This window comes from Rhamphochromis longiceps, linkage group LG6, assembly GCF_057381845.1.
Source record: "Rhamphochromis longiceps isolate RC_006_pf linkage group LG6, R_longiceps_female_GT1.1, whole genome shotgun sequence".
Taxonomy (NCBI): Eukaryota; Metazoa; Chordata; class Actinopteri; order Cichliformes; family Cichlidae; genus Rhamphochromis; species Rhamphochromis longiceps.
Genome location: NC_140562.1, coordinates 7684007 through 7702426, shown reverse-complemented (window position 1 = coordinate 7702426; position 18420 = coordinate 7684007). Strand labels below are relative to the sequence as shown.

Here is an 18420-nt window from a genome sequence, read left to right as displayed (position 1 = left end):
CTTCACACTCGGAGCTGCTGGCTGTCACTTGATGAAGCCAATAGAACCACATCATCTGCAAAAAGCAGAGATCAGATTCTTAGACCACCCAAGTATAAGCCTTCCCCCACTTGGCTGCGCCTAGAAATTCTGTCCATAAAAATTCTGAACAGAAAAGGGCAGCCCTGGTGGAGTCCAACACCCAATGAGTCCAACTTATTGCTGGCTACGCAGACCAAGCTCTTTTAGCAGTTGTATAAGGATCGAATGGCCCATAGCAATGGGCCAAATACCCCATACTCCCGAAGCACCTCCCACAGGACAGTCTGAGGGGTACAGTCAAATGCCTTCTCCATGTCCTTAAAATACATGTAGACTTGTTGGGCAAACTCCCAGGCGTCCTCAAGAAACCTGAAGAAGGTAAAGAGCTGGTCTAGTGTTCCATGACTGGGACAAGAACCACATTGTTCCTCCTGTACCGTGGTTGGACTAACGGACGGACTCCAGCACCTTGGCATAGACTTTCCCAGGGAGGCTGAGGAGTGTGATCCCCCCATAGTTGGAGCACACCTTCCGGTCTCCCTTATTTGAAGATGGGAACCACACCCCTGGTTTGCCAATCCAGAGGTACCACCCCTGATCTCAACGCAAGATTGTAGAGGCATGAAAGAAAAACAAATTCAACTAAACTAAAATAAATGGGATTCAACAATGGGATTCAATACTGTTGCCATCATGTTCTGTGTCAGACCATATCATCACAATTGGTTTGGTGTCATGTACTGAAATTATAGATTAGAATTAGATTAGAATGTTGGATTAACAGTCTTACAAAATAAAAATAACAAAAAATAAAGCAAACATGGCAGTTCAGCTTCTTATTAACATGTATTGTCATCAATAAATAATTATTTCTATGATAACCAGAAAACAGAACTTATCATTTAACAATAATTTTAATGAATTATGTCAAGGACATGGGGGGAAAAAACAAACAAATGATTTGTTGGTATTCCTAGAAATGAGGGGGGGTAAGTTGGTGAATAAAGAGATCTATTGATCCGTTCTCTTCCACTTATCCTTTTTTTTTTTTTTTTTTTTACAACTTTATTTATAGTTTTCCAACAAAACAGTCCAGAATTTCTTACAAAAGTTGCGAACCCTACCCCCCACCCCCATCCAGGTGGCATCCCCACAACCAGGAAGCACAATACACACAACACAAAAAAAAAAAAAAAAAAAAAAAAAAAAAAAAAAAAGGGGGGAGAAACACTCAAACCAATCTGTGACAGTCATTATAGCACCAACAGCCGGACCCCGGCACATGAGAGAAGAAACAAAGAAGAAAAAGGGATTAAAGAAATCCCAACAGTCAAAGTACGGGCATTGAGGAGACTATGGACAGCAGTCCGAGAAGAGAGCAAGAGCATAAATTACCAACAAGTAAAGAACAATAAATCAGGCAAAAGACAGACTCTTGACATGAGTTATGAACCGTGACCAGGTTTTGTCATATTTACTCTCCAAGCCGCGCACGGTATACCTAATTTTTTCCAGAGCTAATCCCAACATCACCTCTCTAATCCAATGGACGTAGGAAGGAGGGTTCGACGCCTTCCAGCTCAGCAGTATCAGACGGCGGGCATGCAACGAGGCAAAGGCTATTGCGTTTTTGTGGAGGGGAGAGAGTCTCAGCTCTTCCCGAGGTACACCGAAGATAGCTATCAAAGAGTCAGGCCGCAGTGTTTCACCCGATATAGCTGACAGTGATTGAAAAATTGATGTCCAGAAACCATACAGGGAGGGACATGACCAAAACATGTGCCCCAAAGAAACAGGAGAGTAATCACATCTAGGACAATTCGGTGCAACATCAGGGTACAGTTTAGACAGTCTGTCATTAGAATAGTGGAGCCTGTGGACGACCTTAAATTGAATCAGGCCATGTCTAATACAGAGAGAAGACGTATGTATACGCTGTATGGCTTTCTTCCAGATGTCTTCTGAGATGAGTTCTCCAACCTCCCCTTCCCACGCCGCCTTAGGTTTGTCCCATGTATGAGGGCAGCTTTCAAGAATCAATGCATAAATCTTCGATATTGCTCTTTTAGTGGGCTGACTCACATTAAGAACTAGATACAGTAGGTCCTTAGAGGGCAGAGACGGGTACCCTGGGAGAAATTTAGAAGCAAAACTCCGAGCCTGAAGGTATCTGAAGTAGTGAGACTTTGGTAAGTTATGGTCTTCACACAAATGTTTAAATGAGACAAAGCCATCCTCAGTGAAGAGATCTTGAAAGAAAACCAGACCGTTTCTGTGCCAGACTGCAAATGAATGATCTATTTGAGATGGTGTAAAAAGATGGTTGAACATTATCGGAGAAAAGCTACAAGTATTTGTCAAGTTAAAATGTTTCCTGAATTGACCCCAGATCTTAATTGAATTTTGAACCACCAAATTGGAGTTCAGCCCAGATGCTTTGACATTCAGTGGGAGAGGGGCAGTTAAGATCGAAATCGGAGAGATTGGGAGTGTAGCTCTCAGTTCCATATCTGCCCAGACTGGACCCTCCCCATCCGCAAACATGGTTATCCAATATGTCAGCTTGACAATGTTAGCAGCCCAATAATAGAATAAGAAATTAGGTAAGCCCAAACCACCATCAGCTTTAGCTCTCTCCAGGCTTGCTCTCCTTATGCGTGCAGGTTTTTTGTTCCATATGAACAAAGAGACAAAGCGATCCAGCTGGGCAAAATAGGATTTGGGGAGAAAGATGGGGATCATTTGGAATAGATAAAGAAACCTGGGCATTACAGTCATCTTCACCACATTTATCCGTCCTGCCAGCGAAAGTGGAAGTTTTGACCACCTACCCAGATCAGATTTAGTACTGTCCAGAATAGACCTGTAGTTATACTGGAAAATAGTCTTAATCGAGCCAGCTATTTCCAGTCCCAAATATGTGAATTTGTCATTTTCAATTTTAAAAGGCAAATCGTCATAAGTGGTCTGTTTTGCCAGATTGTTCAATGGAAACAGTAAAGATTTTGATAAATTAACCTTATACCCCGATATGTTGCTGAACTCCCGCAGCCAGCGGAAAAGGTGGGGCATACTCCCAATTGGGTCTGATATCTGCAAAAGGAGATCATCAGCATAAAGCAGAGTTTTATGAGTTACCTCACCCCTGGATATACCTTTAATCCTCTCATCAGATCTGATAGCAATTGCCAGCGGTTCGATCGCAATGTCAAACAGGAAGGGTGACAGGCAACAGCCCTGCCTCGTCCCCCTGTAGAGCGAAAAATATTCCGAAATCAGACCATTTGTCCTGACTGCAGCCATAGGCGTTGAATATAGGACTTTAATCCATCTACAAAAAGTAGGTCCCATGCCGAATTTCTCCAGAACTGTGAAAAGGTAGGACCATTCGATTCTATCAAACGCCTTTTCAGCGTCAAGGCTCAGAATAACTTCCGGTTGTATTGTCGAATGGGGGGAGAATACCACATTAAACAGTCGTCTCACATTAAAAAATGACTGCCGTCCGGGAATGAAGCCCGTTTGGTCCTCATTAATAATGGTGGAAATAATAGGGTCCAACCGTAGTGCAAGAGTTTTGGTTAAAATCTTATAGTCACAGCACAAAAGACTTATTGGCCTGTATGAGCTACACTGTACAGGATCTTTATCTTTCTTTAGTAAGACTGAGATCGTGGCCTGGGTAAGCGTCTGCGGCAGATTGCCAGTAGCAAAAGATTCAGCATAAACTGATTCTAAAATAGGTGTGAGCTTCGAAGAGAATTCCTTGTAAAACTCCATGGGGAAACCGTCCGGACCTGGCGACCTTCCAGTCTGAGATAATTTAATAGCGTTCGTTATCTCTTCAATCGACAACGGCTGTTCCAAAGGTGACTGAGCGTCCGGAGAGAGCTTGGGAAGATCCAGCGAGTCAAGAAACGAGTAGATCTCGGATGAATTACTGCCCACCTCTGATTGATATAGGGTAGAGTAGAAATATTTGAACTGGTCATTAATGACTCGGGGGTCGTGAGATATCGAATCAGCACCTATTTCAATTCCCGAAATCACGCGCTCAGCTGACCGCTGTTTGAGCTGAAGTGCAAGGAGCCTCCCCGCTTTATCTCCATGCTCATAATATACCTGCCTGGATTTAAAAATATTTCTTTCGGCTCTCCATGTCATAAGCGTGTCAAATTCAGTTTGCAACAGTAATTTCTCCTTAAAAAGATCTGGCGTAGGTGAAAGAGCGTAACGCCTATCCATATCCGCAATCTTGTCAGCCAGTTCTTTAAGTTGTTTAGAGCGCTCCTTGTCTCTGTGTGCCACATAAGAAATAACTTGGCCCCTAATATAGGCTTTCATAGACTCCCACAAGACTCCCCTCGACACATCCTGAGTGTCATTAATTTCTAGAAAGAAGTCAATCTGATTGCTGAGAAACGTTTTAAAGCGTTCACATAAAAGTAATAGGGGGTCTAGCCGCCACGTTCGTTGGGGCGCCACATTACCTGGAAAAACCAGACCCATCTGCACAGGGCTATGATCTGACAGCACTATACTGTGGTATTTGGTGCTGGAAATTAAGGGAAGTAGCTGGTTATCGACAATGAAGTAATCAATCCTGGAGTAACTATGATGTACAGGGGAAAAAAAGGAAAATTGCTTCGTAGATGGGTTTGTTGCACGCCAAGGGTCTGATAAGCCGTAAGAACGAAGTAGGGAATTAATAGCCACTGCTGCTGACGAGAGGGTGTTGCTCGACCTTACGCTTGATCGGTCCAGCTGGGGAGAAAGGACACAATTAAAGTCTCCACCTAGAATCAGTTTATAGGAGACAAGGTCCGGGAGAGTCGAAAAAAAATTAAGAAAGAACTGTGCGTTGTCCCAGTTAGGTCCATAAATATTAGCCAGTATTAGTGGTGTGTTAAACAGCTTGCCCACTACAACAACATATCTGCCATTAGGATCTGATATCACTTCAGAGTGTTCAAATGGAACCCCCTTCCTAATTAAGATTGCTGTTCCCCTGGCTTTGTAGTTAAAACGTGAATGATATATTTGTCCAATCCACTTACAACCTAGTCTTTTTTGGGAGTTAGTATTTAAGTGTGTCTCCTGTAGAAACATCACGTCAGGTTTGAGCGATTTCAAATGACTAAATACCTTGCTTCTTTTAACCAAATTATTCAGCCCTTTGACGTTCCAGCTAATGAATGAGACCGATTTCTGTTGATTATTCACATTATCCAGAGTCATAGTGCCACAATCGATAATAGACTGATCCTGCACGTTGGTTATATCTCAGTGTTTCAGTGCCTGTTTGAGCCACAACATAAACCACAGATAAACCCAAAGCAAAACTAACAAAAACAAACAGATAAACATAGATAAACCTCTCACCATCCTGGACCCCTGGGCTGGTCTTCCACAAACCTGAGACTGCCCTGAAAACACTCCTCTCTCTCCTAGGCATATAACACGTTTACACTAGCTTAAACTCTTACATGAACTCAGCAAAGACAGAACAAAGTATAATAGGACCCTTGACTCAGCATCATTATTGCCGCATGCATGTCGGCACCCATCCACTTACAGGCCGGTACGGCTCTGAACACTCACGGTTGGAAAATAATCCCACAAGAAAGGGGTAAAACCCAATAAAAATAATGACACTGGTGATAAGAAAAAGGGGATTAATTAATCAGAATACATCAAAAAGCAAAATAAAAGCACTGTTGGGGTTATGGTGTCGGGCTGGAACTAAGACCAATGAGGATACCGAAGATATTCTGAAATAAAATATTCCCCAGGCCACATGACATCCACAGAAATCCTCAACATCTTATAGCTATACCTTGTCCAATCATAAAGGGCATCCAACCGTAGCGTGGCGACGTTCACCAGTCAATGCACAGCCTGTGCAGACTACCTCAATGGTAGCACGCAGCGTGTGATACTTGTTGTGGTCCGTGAATTAACTGTCACTCTCCCTCCGTCTCCCGTGGGCGCAGATTGGTCTCGACGTAGTGCCTTGCCTTGATCGGATCTTCGAAAGACATCTGTTCGCCAGCCGGGGTCGTGATTTTCAATGTAGCTGGATACAGGAGACCATATTTCACCCCCGTACACCGGCGAAGCAATCTTCTCACTTCGGTAAAGGCCGATCTCTTCTTTCTAACGGTGGCCGAGAAATCTGGGTAGATGTAGAAACGCTTCCCATTACGGGTAATGGGACCTGCCCCCATGGCCTTTCGAAGAACATCCACTTTCTCCTGAAAATAGTGGAACTTGACGATTATCGGTCTCGGGGCATCTCCATCCTTTGGCCTCGGCTGCAGGCTCCTATGCGCCCGATCGAGCGTCGGCGTATAGTCGAGGGCGAGCGCTTCCTTCAACAATTCAGCCACGGCTTTCTCCGGTCGAATATTTCCGAATCCCTCTTCCACTCCAATTAGTCTGCAGTTATCACGACGTTGCCGGGACTCCAAATCATCGGCCTTGTCTGCCAACCGGACGACTTGGGCAGATAGCGCATCAACTTTAGCTTCCAGTGCTACAACACGGTTAGCCTGGCCATTAGCTTCCTCCTCAAGATCATCAGTGCGGGTCGAGAGCGTGGCGTTTTCTTTCTGCATGTCTTCGATAGCCTTCGCAAACTCTGCGCGCACACTCAGGACCTCTGACCTTAAATCACCCGCCAAGTCGTCTATTTTCTTGTGTAGTTCACCTGCAGCTGCCATCACAGACGAGTCGATCTTGGCTAGCACATTCTGCTCCGTTTGCTTTATGGCAGCCATGATTGTGTCGAGATCCGGCCCGGCCCCCACCCCCGCGGCCGGATCCGCACCAGGCAAGTCCGAGGCATCAGGCCCCGGCTTCTGCTTGAGCGATTTAGGCATGTTGAACAGCTTTAGACTACAAAATACAACTGATTCGAAAGATTAGGCACTTGTGAGACGGGTTCGCGCCGGGATGTACTAGAAGGGGAGCGGGAAAATTACGCAAATGGTCAATCTAAGCAGAGCTCGCAAAAACACGTCTTCACATGTCGCTGCTCTCTCCCCTCCCCCCTCTTCCACTTATCCTTATTAGGGTCGCAAGGTGGCTGTAGCCTATCTCAGCTACCATAGCGAGGTACACTCTGAACAGGTGACCAACCTGATGCAGGACTAACACAAGCTTGCAATAAATTTTGCAAAGCTATTTGTGATGGCAAGAGGATAAACTCTTCTAATGTTGGTGGCCTAAAAACTTTTTAAACTGTAATTTGGACTGTACAAGAAATATAAAATAAACTTATGATAAAAATAAAACACCTCAAACTGCCCAAACTAATGTCATGCCAAGGAAGAAGCCTCAAAACTTTATACATAGCAATTATATAAGTTAAGCAAGTTCTTTCTGCACACAAATGTTTATATTATACAACAACAGTGGGAACATGTCTGTCTGAAATATGTTATTGGTATCAAATTCAAAATATGCTTATATTAAAAATGAAACTGCTGACACTCCAGATAATAGACTGTGATTTTCTTTATATCCTTTCCTATGTTTGAATTTCATTAAGCAGTGGCTTATAGGATTCACAGAAAATGATATGCAACTGATCTGATCCAGCAAGACCACTCCTCAAGTCAGCAAAGCAATTATATGACAAATTGCGATGTCTGGATTGTCATAATATACATTTGATTCGTGAAATTAGATTAAATAAAACACCTGTGGATGACAACAGTTTATATAATAATTTGAAGACAAATCAAAGAAAACAAATGAAGGAAGAGCAAGAAAACAGCTTGTAATGAAGTGAATTTTCAGGTCAACCATTTCCAAAAAAAAGCATCAATGAAAGTCTCCACTCAGTTTCCACTCAACACAAAGAGAGGCCCCAATATAAATACGTAACACTGAGTGGAATAACAGTTAAAAGTGTTTTATTACATGAGAAATTACAATCGAGATTGATGCAGGCTAAAAGATGCAATGGACAGCAAAAACAAAGACATCAATATTTCACAGTTTGTTTTTATTGATAAAATCTGTTTCCTTTTGTTTGAAATCTGGTTCAAGTTTACACTCATTCAACAAGATCTTCACATAACAAGATACGTGACTGACATGTCACATACTGATTAGATGATGATGTGATCCTGCATAATTATAGGTTACATGGTAAAAATAACAATAATAGCAAAGTTATTATAAGCACACAGTTTGTGTGAACTGATGCCAGCATGTTTGATGGAAAAGGCCCCTTAGATTCCCATGATGAGCTGAATGTTTGAAACAAGAAAAATCTTTCATAAAATTAATTGTTTCTGTACTCTTCTTTCACCTTTTTTCTCTTTATTTGTCCCCCTCCCTCCTACGGTGTCATATTTTCTCTTATCTGCTTTATCTCTTCTTTCACTTGCAGGGAATCAGCAGCCTTTTTAGCTCCCTCAAAGTGGTACGTCTGCTGCGTTTGGGTCGAGTTGCCAGAAAGCTGGATCATTACATTGAGTATGGCGCTGCTGTGCTGGTTTTGCTGGTTTGTGTGTTTGGCCTGGCAGCCCACTGGCTGGCCTGTATCTGGTACAGCATCGGATACTATGAGGTGATTGATGAGAACACCAACACTGTGAGGATGGACAGCTGGTTGTACCTGTTAGGAGAGACAGTTGGGACGCCATACAGATTCAATGCCTCGAGCTCAGGCATCTGGGAGGGCGGGCCCGGTAAAGACTCAGCCTACATCACTTCGTTGTACTTTACCATGACCAGTCTGACCAGTATTGGCTTTGGAAACATAGCACCAAACACAGATGGAGAGAAGATCTTTGCTGTAGCCATGATGATGATTGGATGTGAGTCCTTGTCATTTCCTTTCAACTTATTTCTCTGTGCCAAATATGCAAAACATTTCTGCCTTCCAGTTGTTTTTTGAGTTTATCAAGGTACTTGGCAGGAAAATTGCTGAACTTACCAGTTTTTCTGTGGATTTGACTCTCTCAGTGTCTTTTTTTCCCCTTATGACACCAGACAGACTCCATGATGCTGAGACCAGGTCTCTTTCTATAGTCTCCAGATTATCTCTTGCACTCTCTTTGTACTGCTCGTAAATCATTTCTTCCTGTCAAAACAACTTATTTTAGTTCTTTATGACTCTGACTGGATTGTCAAACATCTCCCCATTGATATTAAGGCAGTGTCAGCAATCTGTAAAGTCTTAGTCTAGGCTTTGCCATGTTTAACCAACCTAACGTTACAGTATACAACCTGGTAAATCCTGGAATATCTGTAGTTATACTGTACACCCGAAAAGTAAGGAGCTAAAGCATGCTCTTTAAGCTCTAGTCAGCTGCTACCAGAGAGGCCTTTCACAACATACAGCCTTTGTTACCGTCATTGTTAATATAAGCAAAAGCTTCTCACAACACTGTCAAAATGAAACATCCAGAGAGAGAGGATATTATGATTCATAGCTCTGTCAGTCAACCTACACGTGAATAATATTTTAATGATCAAATATCCTGTCCTATTCTTATGTGTGTTTGGTTTATATTAATGTAGGACTAGGTAAACTTAAACCACAGGACTGTGTGCAATGTCTGTGTTTTTAAGTTCAGGTTTAGTTTATAGATAATTGTCCTGTTAGACCTCCAACTGTCTTTCGAAGCAAAATTAATGTAACATCCTGTGTTCTCCAACTTGAGTGTATTTAAATATTTATAGAAAATATATCAATTTAAATATAGAAAACTATTCATCTCCATCTAGTTTAGTGTACTAGAAATACCACTGACAATACCACTGTCTTTTTTTCTTGCGGAATTGCTGACCCCTCCCAGAAACTATTGTTAGGCTTCCATTGCATTTGCTCTTGGTATTCAGACTCTCCAGAAGATACATTTCTTTTTCTTTTTCCCACCAACAATATCATAAAATGTTCTGTTCCCATTCCTACTCTGCAGAAGATAAATCTTTCTATTCTAATGTCTTTGTCTTTGCACTATAAATAACAGTCTATTTTATGTAACTGCTGAAAGTAAAGGCAAGCAGACAGTTTCATGTTTTCCAGAGCAGAGAGGACATCTGCACGTAAAAGCTTTTCCTCACTGAGCTGAAGAATGAGGAGCTGTAGGGTTGACAATTTGTCTCCTTGATCGGAAGCTCCTGTCACCTTGTGTCATATCAGAATCTACAGTCTGTTAGCCTAGATCAGCTTCACACACCTAATGTTGCAGAAAAGGTAATCAAATGAAATAGGTGTCTAAAGCTTCGCTTGCAAATTGAAAATAATGAAAATATCTGATTTGTGATGGCATTGTTAGGCAGCAAACCTCAGAAATTAGGCCCCAGAGTGTTTAATGAAAATCCATTTCTAACCCAGTTTTAGTTGCTGTTTTTGAGTGTGCAGTGATTTATGTGGCTGTGAGAGCTTGTCCCTTTGAAACTCTTGTAAAGACGCTGTACTGAGACTATATTGAAGCTACCAAGCAGTCTGGTCTGGGTAGACCATTTGGTTTCCTATTAGAATTCACAAGGAACGAAAGGAATGAAAGCTGTAATTAGCACACCTTTCTTGTCCACAAAGTGGCTGAAAGCCTCTGGAGAATCAGTTTGGGTCATTAGGAATACGAGTGAGAGAGTTATAATGCTAACTGCAATATCAGGTTGGAATCTGCAGGAAAGACAAAAATAGATGGTTAATTTCCTTTCCAGAACATTCTACATCTGTGATATCTACATCAGAGATGCTGGACTGAAATCTGTTCATCACTTCTGTGATAATACCAAGAGATTCACCATTTTATGTAGCCTAAGGAGCTTGGAAAGAACCTCATCATGAAATTTCTTTAAGTTTCTTGAGGACATTTCATCTCTCAACCAAGAATCTTCTTTAGCTCTAAAACCAAATGGTGGTACAGAGTACAGTAGTTACAGAATAATAGTTTGCCATTTTTGCAGTGCACATTGAGGAGAATGGAAACCTTAACACTGAAGTTTACCCGAAGCCCACAGACACAGACCAGTACCTACTCTTTGACTCCCACTACCTTGTGGAACACAAATTTGCAGTAATAAGGACCCTGCAACACTGGGTAGAAAACGCTCCCTCTAAGCCAGAAGGGAAAGAAAAGGAACACACACATCTAAAGAAAACTGTTAAACCCAACTGGGCCTTCATCAAATCAGCAAAGATGCACAGGAGAGAAGGTCTGACACCAACTTTGGGCAAACAGAATGACAAACGGAACAACACTGTCATTCTTTGTTTATCAGGTTTATCAGAGAAACTCAAGAGAATTTTATTCACGCATGACATCCCAGTGTACTTCAGACCCAGCAACACCCTCAGACAAAAACTGGTTAATCCCAAGGAGAAAACTCCCAAACGCAAGCTAAACAAAATAGCTGCATAGCATACAAACAAAATAGTGTATGCTATGCAGTACGGTGAGGCTCGGACATACACTGGAGAAAAGAAACAGCCACTCAGTAAACCCATGGCACAACATAGAAGAGCCACTTCAACAAGACAAAATTCAGCTGTCTATCTGCATCTAAAGGATAAGAAGAAGAAGATAGATGGCTTAAAAGAGGAGTGCAAGAAGCCATCTACAGTGGTGTGAACAAGTGTTTGTCCCCTTCATGATTTCCCAAATTTGTTTTTGGTATATTTACCACACTTAAATGTTTGAGATCATCAAACAGATTTAAGTATTTCACAAAGATAAACACAAAATTCAGTGAATGAAGATGTTATTATTAAAGGGGGGGGGGGGGGGGGGGGGGGACAAACCTACATGGCCCAATGTGAAAAACACACATGCATTCATACTGATAAATGTATGTGCAAAAGTTTTGAGCCATCTCCATTTCTATGTATTTTGCTAGAAAAATGGTAAATAGGTCCAGCAATTTCTTGAAACATGGAAAAGCATACATCAAAATACAGTATGTTTGACATAATCAAAAACGTTTCCTAATGAACTTGAAAGTCAATTCTAGATTTGTATCCTTTATTCTTTATTCCTTCATAGCCTTAACTTTCTTTCTCTCTTTCGCTTTCATGTAATTTTTTGAAACAATCTTTGGGAAAAAGGTAATTCCAAAGCTGTTCTTTGGTGGTTGAATGCCTTTACTTGTTTTCTGTCAAAATGATCCCTTCAATAATGTTGAAGCCTGAGCTCCGTGGAGTCACTGCGTGACCAATATCATTCCATTTTGTGTTTCTCTATCCAAATTTTACTGCACTGGCAGTGTGTTTCGGATCTTTGTCATATTGAAAAATTAAGCCACTGCATTTATAATCCCCAGCACCACTTGCTGAAATGCAGCCCCATCCATAACAGCGCATTCACTATATTAGATTGGTGTAGACACTCAATCTTGTACATCTCTCCTGATGTCCTCTGTAAATATTAACAATGAACCAAAAATTTCTAATTTGTATTAATCACTCCATAACTTGTTGCCACTGATTTTCAGTCCATCTTTTCTGTATTGTGACATAGCCTAGCTTTTTCTCCCTATTTCAATTCTTTAAGAAATGTTTCTTGATAGTCACTTAGGTCTTTGTTGAATTTTTGTCTTTCAGATACTGCTCATTTGCTGCTTTAGGTCTGACTTTTGTTCTTTCATTTACAATTTGTGTAGTTTCCTCAAATTTATTGAGGACAAACTGTGCACCATGCAAAAATATGGCAAGTTTTCAACTAATAGTGTTCCTATCCAGGGGGGTCTCAGTGGCTGTAGGTAGCTTATGTGACGGAACAAAATGTGCTCCTTTGGAAAACCAATGACACCCACCAGAAATGATGTTTTAATAGCGAAGTTGTTCAACTCACACCTGGGTGACCCAATGGAGGGCAGCTCCATGGGTAGATCGTGGTACATATTGAAGATTGGGTAGACCTGTGCCAGGGTCTGGTTCCTCTCTGAGAGTGAGACGGATGGTGCCTTCAATTTCCCTGCAGCAGCGTTCTGCCATATGGATCAGTTCTCTGACACAGCTGCTCCCATACCAGGATGTGATGTGATGGAGGATGCTCTCCACAGTGCCTGTATAGAAAGTCCTGAGGATCCCTGGAGAGACCCTGAACTTCCTCAGTTGTCGGAGATGATACAGGCACTGCCTAGCCTTTTTGGATTAGACCTGAATGTGGGCAGACCATGCCAGGTCTGAGGAGATCCACTTTATCCATGTAGGCCGCCCAACACCACTGTGCTATCAGCAAACTTCACAATGGTATTGGAGCCATGGGTGGCCACCAGAGATGGGCTACGCATTACTGTAATCTGATTCCTTTTTTTGAGTAACGTGTAAAGTAAGGGATTACTATTTCAGAAAAGGTAATTAGATTACTGTTACTTTCCCGTAAGCACGGTGCATTACTGCGTTACTAAAACCATGATTTTTTTGCGAGAGTGTCTCATGTCAATGACGTAAGCGAGTGCGACATTCGTGGCGACAGCTGTGTGCAGATCAAAAATGGATAATATAACGAGTGCGGGAGAGAGTATGAGCGTGCAGCGTTTAAAGCGTGGAAGTACTGACCTTACTTTGAGTTTGATTCTGTAAAAAGTGATAAAAACATTAGCGTCCGCTGCTCACTGCGTGGGAAGAAAACTTCTTTTTACAGCGAAAAAAACCCTAAATGTCTGCGTAAGCACCGACAGTACGCTGCCACAGCAATGTGTAATTCACAGAGAAACTGCCGTATCCTTCCACTGACCGCTGCGGCACACCTGCACCAGGGCAAACCTCCGCCTACCCCACTCCTGCTTTACAGGTGAAAATAGAGCAACAGGACCGCTGAGTCTTTGATTTTATTTATTTTCTGCTGTGTTTTACGTGCATCTATTTGATAGAGTGAGTGTAAACACAAAAAACTATTTTATTTTATATGCTGGAAAATGCAGAAATTAGGTTTAAATGTTAAACAAATAAAACAAGTTTAAAAAGAGACTTTTTCATTTGATTACATTTTATATGATGGATTATGCAGTAAAAGTAGAATTGGACTAAAAGATCTATTGCTTTATTACCTATTTAGGGGATAAATCATGTTTTAAAAAGTAAATAAGTAACTAAGTAACTGATTACTTTTGTAAATAAGTAATCAGTAAAGTAACGGGATTACTTTTTGGGAAGTAATCAGTAATTAGTTGATGATTACTTTTTTCAAGTAACTTGACCAACACTGGTGGCCACACAGTCTGAAGTATAGAGGGAGTAAAGCACTGGCGACAGTACACACCCCTGTGGCGCTCCCGTGCTGATGGTGATGCTGTTCGAGATGCACCTGCCCACCCTCACCACCTGAGTTCTGCCAGTGAGGAAGTCCAACACCCATGCACACAGACGACTGTTGAGTCCTAGATCCTTTAGCTTAGTGAACAGTCTACTGGGCACTCTTGTGTTAAACGCTGAACTGTAATCAAAAAACAGCAGTCTCACATAGTTACTCTGTTTCTTGTCCACGTGGCTAAGGGTGGTGTGCAGGACATGGGCGATGGCATCCTCTGTGGATCTGTTGGGTCAGTAGGCGAACTGGAGCGGATCTGTGGTGTTTGGGATGGAGGAAGAGATAATGTTCTTGAACAGCGTCTCGCACACCTCCGTAACCACTGAAGTCAGTGCAACTGGCCGGTAGTCATTCTGGCATGAGGGCTTGTTGTTCTTGGGCAAAGGGATGATTGTGGATTTTTTGAAGCATGCGGGGAACACAGACTTAGCCAGGGATTCATGGGAAAGTACCACACTTACATTTTTCGGCTTTAACATGAAGACGGTTTTCAAGCAAGCATTGTAAAACAGAGCCCACACAGAGATTTTACGACCTATGTGGGGATTGTGTTTCTCTAACTATGGGAAACCTAGAATGATAGAGCGTCTAGTAACCTGAATGTGGAAAAGGTGAGTGATTCAAGGGAATCAGAATCGGAGAAACTTAGGGAAATTAAGTTGTCATATCAGCATGTTTACAACAAACAACAAGCACTCATATAATAGGAGTGTAGAAACAGAGTTATGATAGATATATATTAAGATAAATAGATAAATATAGAGATATAGGTATAAACATAAATATACATATAAATATAAAAAAGACAAATATGTGTGAAAATATGTCATGGTGTACAAAAGTGACCAGGGTGCATTGAGGTGTGATTAATGCTGTTCCACATGTGTGGATCTGATCCACGTAGATAAATTAAAGATTCCGATAGCAGTGGGAAGGAACGACCTCCTGTAACATTCCCTCAGGCAGCAAGGTTGAAGGAACATGTTGCTGAAACTGCTCTTCAGATTGTCCAGTGTGTTATGGAGTGGGTGGGAGTCATTGTCCATGATTGCCAGCACTCTTCCCAGCATTTTGTTACTGATCACCACCTCCAGGGTGGCAAGCTTCATGCTAGCAACAGACTCAGCCTTCCTGATGACTTTGTTCAGTCTTTTTGTGTCCTTCTCTTTGATGCCCGCACCTCAGCACACCCCAGCAAAGAAGATGGTGCTCCCAACAACAGACTGATAAAACGTATAGAGCAGCTTGCCGCATAAGGATCTGAGCCTTCATAGGAAGTAAAATCAGCTCAAACCCTTTTTGTAGGCAGCTTCTGTGTTGGCAGACGACTCCAGCTTGTGATCCAGATGAACTCCCAGATACTTGTAGGATGTGACTATTTCGACGTCAGTCTCACCAATGCAGGATCTGTTTCTTCAGAAGTCCTCCATCAGCTCCTTTGTTTTGGCCACATTCATCTGCAGGTGGCTCACCTCACACCACCTCACGATTGATCAGTCCTCTGTACTTCTCTTCCCTTCCCATGCCCACACTTCCAATAATGGCCGTGTCATCAGAGAATTTCTGGAGGAGACAAGTGTCTGTGATGTACTTGAAGTCGGCCCTATAGATGGTGAAGAGGAAAGGGGACAGAACAGTTCCCCGGAGTGCTCCAATATTGCTGTTCAGACTCTCTGACACACAGCTCTGCAGTCTCACAAACTGTGGTCTGCCTGTCAGGTAGTCGCTGATCCACTGGACCAGTGGAGCCTCTACCTGCATGTCCTCCAACTTCTCTCTCAGCAGCCCAGGCTAGATGGTGTTGAAGGCACTAGAGAAGTCAAAGAACATTATCCGAACTGTGGTGTTGTGTCTGTTGAGGGAGGAATACGCTCTCTGCTGCAGATGTATCACTGCATTGTCCACCCCTTAAGTGGGGCTGGTATGCAAACTGCAGAGGGTCTTGTGAGTGGAAGGCAAAGCTCACTGACGAAATCGAAGTCGATTAAGCTCTGCTCAGTGCCCAAATCTATGAGCGCATTCAATGAGTGAGACACACGGGGCAAGCTAATAGTCACAGGGAGCATTAGACAGGGCTTAGAGCTAACTGTGGATCCGCCTACCCGTATCCCCATACCTCGTACCTTTTCCTTTCTTCAGAAGTAACTGCCAAAGGAGCTGGACCGGAACGAGAAATGGGAGTGGAAAGGAAGAAAGATCACTAGGTTCAGTAGTTCCTCTCAACCAAATCCTTGAATGTGGCCAGCTCATCACAGGAAGCCAGGTGGTCCTGCATCTGATCATTCAGGGTATGATGGAAAACCCCACGGTGCAAAAATCAATAATAAATTCTGCTGTACTGCGTTTCCCTGCCTGAGATTTAATTTAATTTAATTTAATCTCTTTGCCGCACTGCCCTCAAAAGCAAGATGAGAAAAGGTCTTTTTAAACTCACCCAGAATAGCATCATACGGACACATGGAAACTGGACAGAACGTGAGAAACACTTCAGCCTAAGCCAGTGCTCCTCCCCTGGTTCAGCACAGAACCAGCTCGGGGTGAGTTGCAGTTTGTCATTCCCAAATGTTGGGTAAGATCTCATCCTGCTTACCCCCAATAGATTTACATTGTTCAGTTAGATGTTGTAGAACCTGTTCATATTGTCCTAATTACACACCTTGCTTGGCAATTGCAGAGCGAACCGGGTCTGTTGGGTCCATGGCTTGACCAGTCTGTACTGTCACAGGGCAGCCCAGAGGCCTGCGCAACTAAAAGGACCCAAAAGCAGGCTCAGTAAACTCAGCGATCAAATCACACATGTTTTATTCAGTGAGAAGAACTCCAAGTGGAAGACACCCAAATCCACAATAACCCAGCATGACCTATCACAAATATTTACACGACTGTACATAAGAATTGGGAAGTGGCGAGGAATAGACATAGGGAAGGCTTGAAACTTGAAAAAGGCACAGAAGACAGGTTTGTTAACAGTCATTTAACATGAAGTTAACTAGTTAAGTTAGTTAAGTTTTTTTTTTAAAGCAGCTTGACTGCTTTGGTAGATGGGAGAGAAGTTTCAGCTTTGAGTGTGTTTGTGAATAAATTAATGTTACAAAATAAGAAACATCTTAACTGCTGCGCACAACAGCTCAGTAGTGGACCTATAGACCTGGCATCTGTTCTGAACCTGCTGTTATTGTTTTAACACCAACTCAGCTCCACCTCTGTGCTGAGGCTGCACAGTAACCTTTCGGGAGGTCACAGCAAGTTCTCTATGCTGCGGTCAGCTCCACACTTTGACTGTGTTCATAGTGGATGACAGCAGGCTCCTGCTGCATGCTGGATGGGGTCGGCATTGATCTGATGACCCAGAGTGCATACTGCTGACAGGCAGTGAGGGAGAGCAGCTGAGTCAGGGATAGACTGTATGGGCTCAACTGATGGGCTGAGCTGTGGATTTGCTAAAGGTTAATTTTTTTATACAGAGAAACACCAGTGCACACGTTCATTACCTTGTAGGAAATACAACAGAACTTTCCAAAGAAACATCTTTAGAGTAAAAAAAAAATGCCTGTTTGCTAGAAATGTCCTCTTGCTTAGAGCACCTCTCAAATGATCACTTACATGAGGTGAGAATAGCTAATCAGAGATTTTGTCTTTTTTAATATGTTAGTCTGGGCTGGGAAATGAATGTCTCTGTATGATTTACAGCACAAAATGAATGCCAGTCCTGTAATGTAGTACACAAGCCACAGTTAAAAACAGTCACACGGCGCTTTATAACAAAAATGATGATCAATTTAGAATCCCCAGTTAACTTGGTATATGTTATAAGCATATGTTAGGACTGTGGGAGGAAGCCAGAGCACCCACACAGACACAGTAAGAACATTAAAACTCCACAAAAAAAGGCCAGAGTCAACAAGGAGATTCAAACCTTTCAATGCTGTAAGATTACTAAACTTCTGCACTGTCCTCTACTGTGATTTCACTGAACAAAAACCTTAAACCATAAAAAATCAGTTGCAACTATTGAGCATTTACATTTAAGTGCCTGATTAACAGAAAGTAAACAGATGATAAAACTGAAATTATGTTTCTTTCCGGAACACTTCTTTGTCATTGTTATTTCAAAGAGTGT

At 42.3% G+C, this 18420-nt stretch overlaps 2 protein-coding genes across 3 annotated transcripts in view; one reads left to right on the top strand and one right to left on the bottom strand.

Annotated features, from left to right (window-relative positions):
* Positions 1-18420, top strand: part of LOC146667432 (voltage-gated delayed rectifier potassium channel KCNH1-like) — a 124471-nt gene that overhangs the window by 47608 nt on the left and 58443 nt on the right. For both annotated transcript variants that reach the window (XM_085409119.1, XM_085409120.1), the window contains one exon: positions 8423-8852. In XM_085409119.1, coding sequence (XP_085265245.1) covers positions 8423-8852 — 430 coding nt within the window. The remainder of the gene's footprint in view (positions 1-8422; positions 8853-18420) is intronic.
* Positions 5985-7069, bottom strand: LOC146667433 (uncharacterized). Its single transcript, XM_085408326.1, has one exon. The coding sequence runs from the start codon at positions 6900-6902 to the stop codon at positions 5985-5987; it is 918 nt and encodes a 305-aa protein (XP_085264452.1). The 5' UTR covers positions 6903-7069.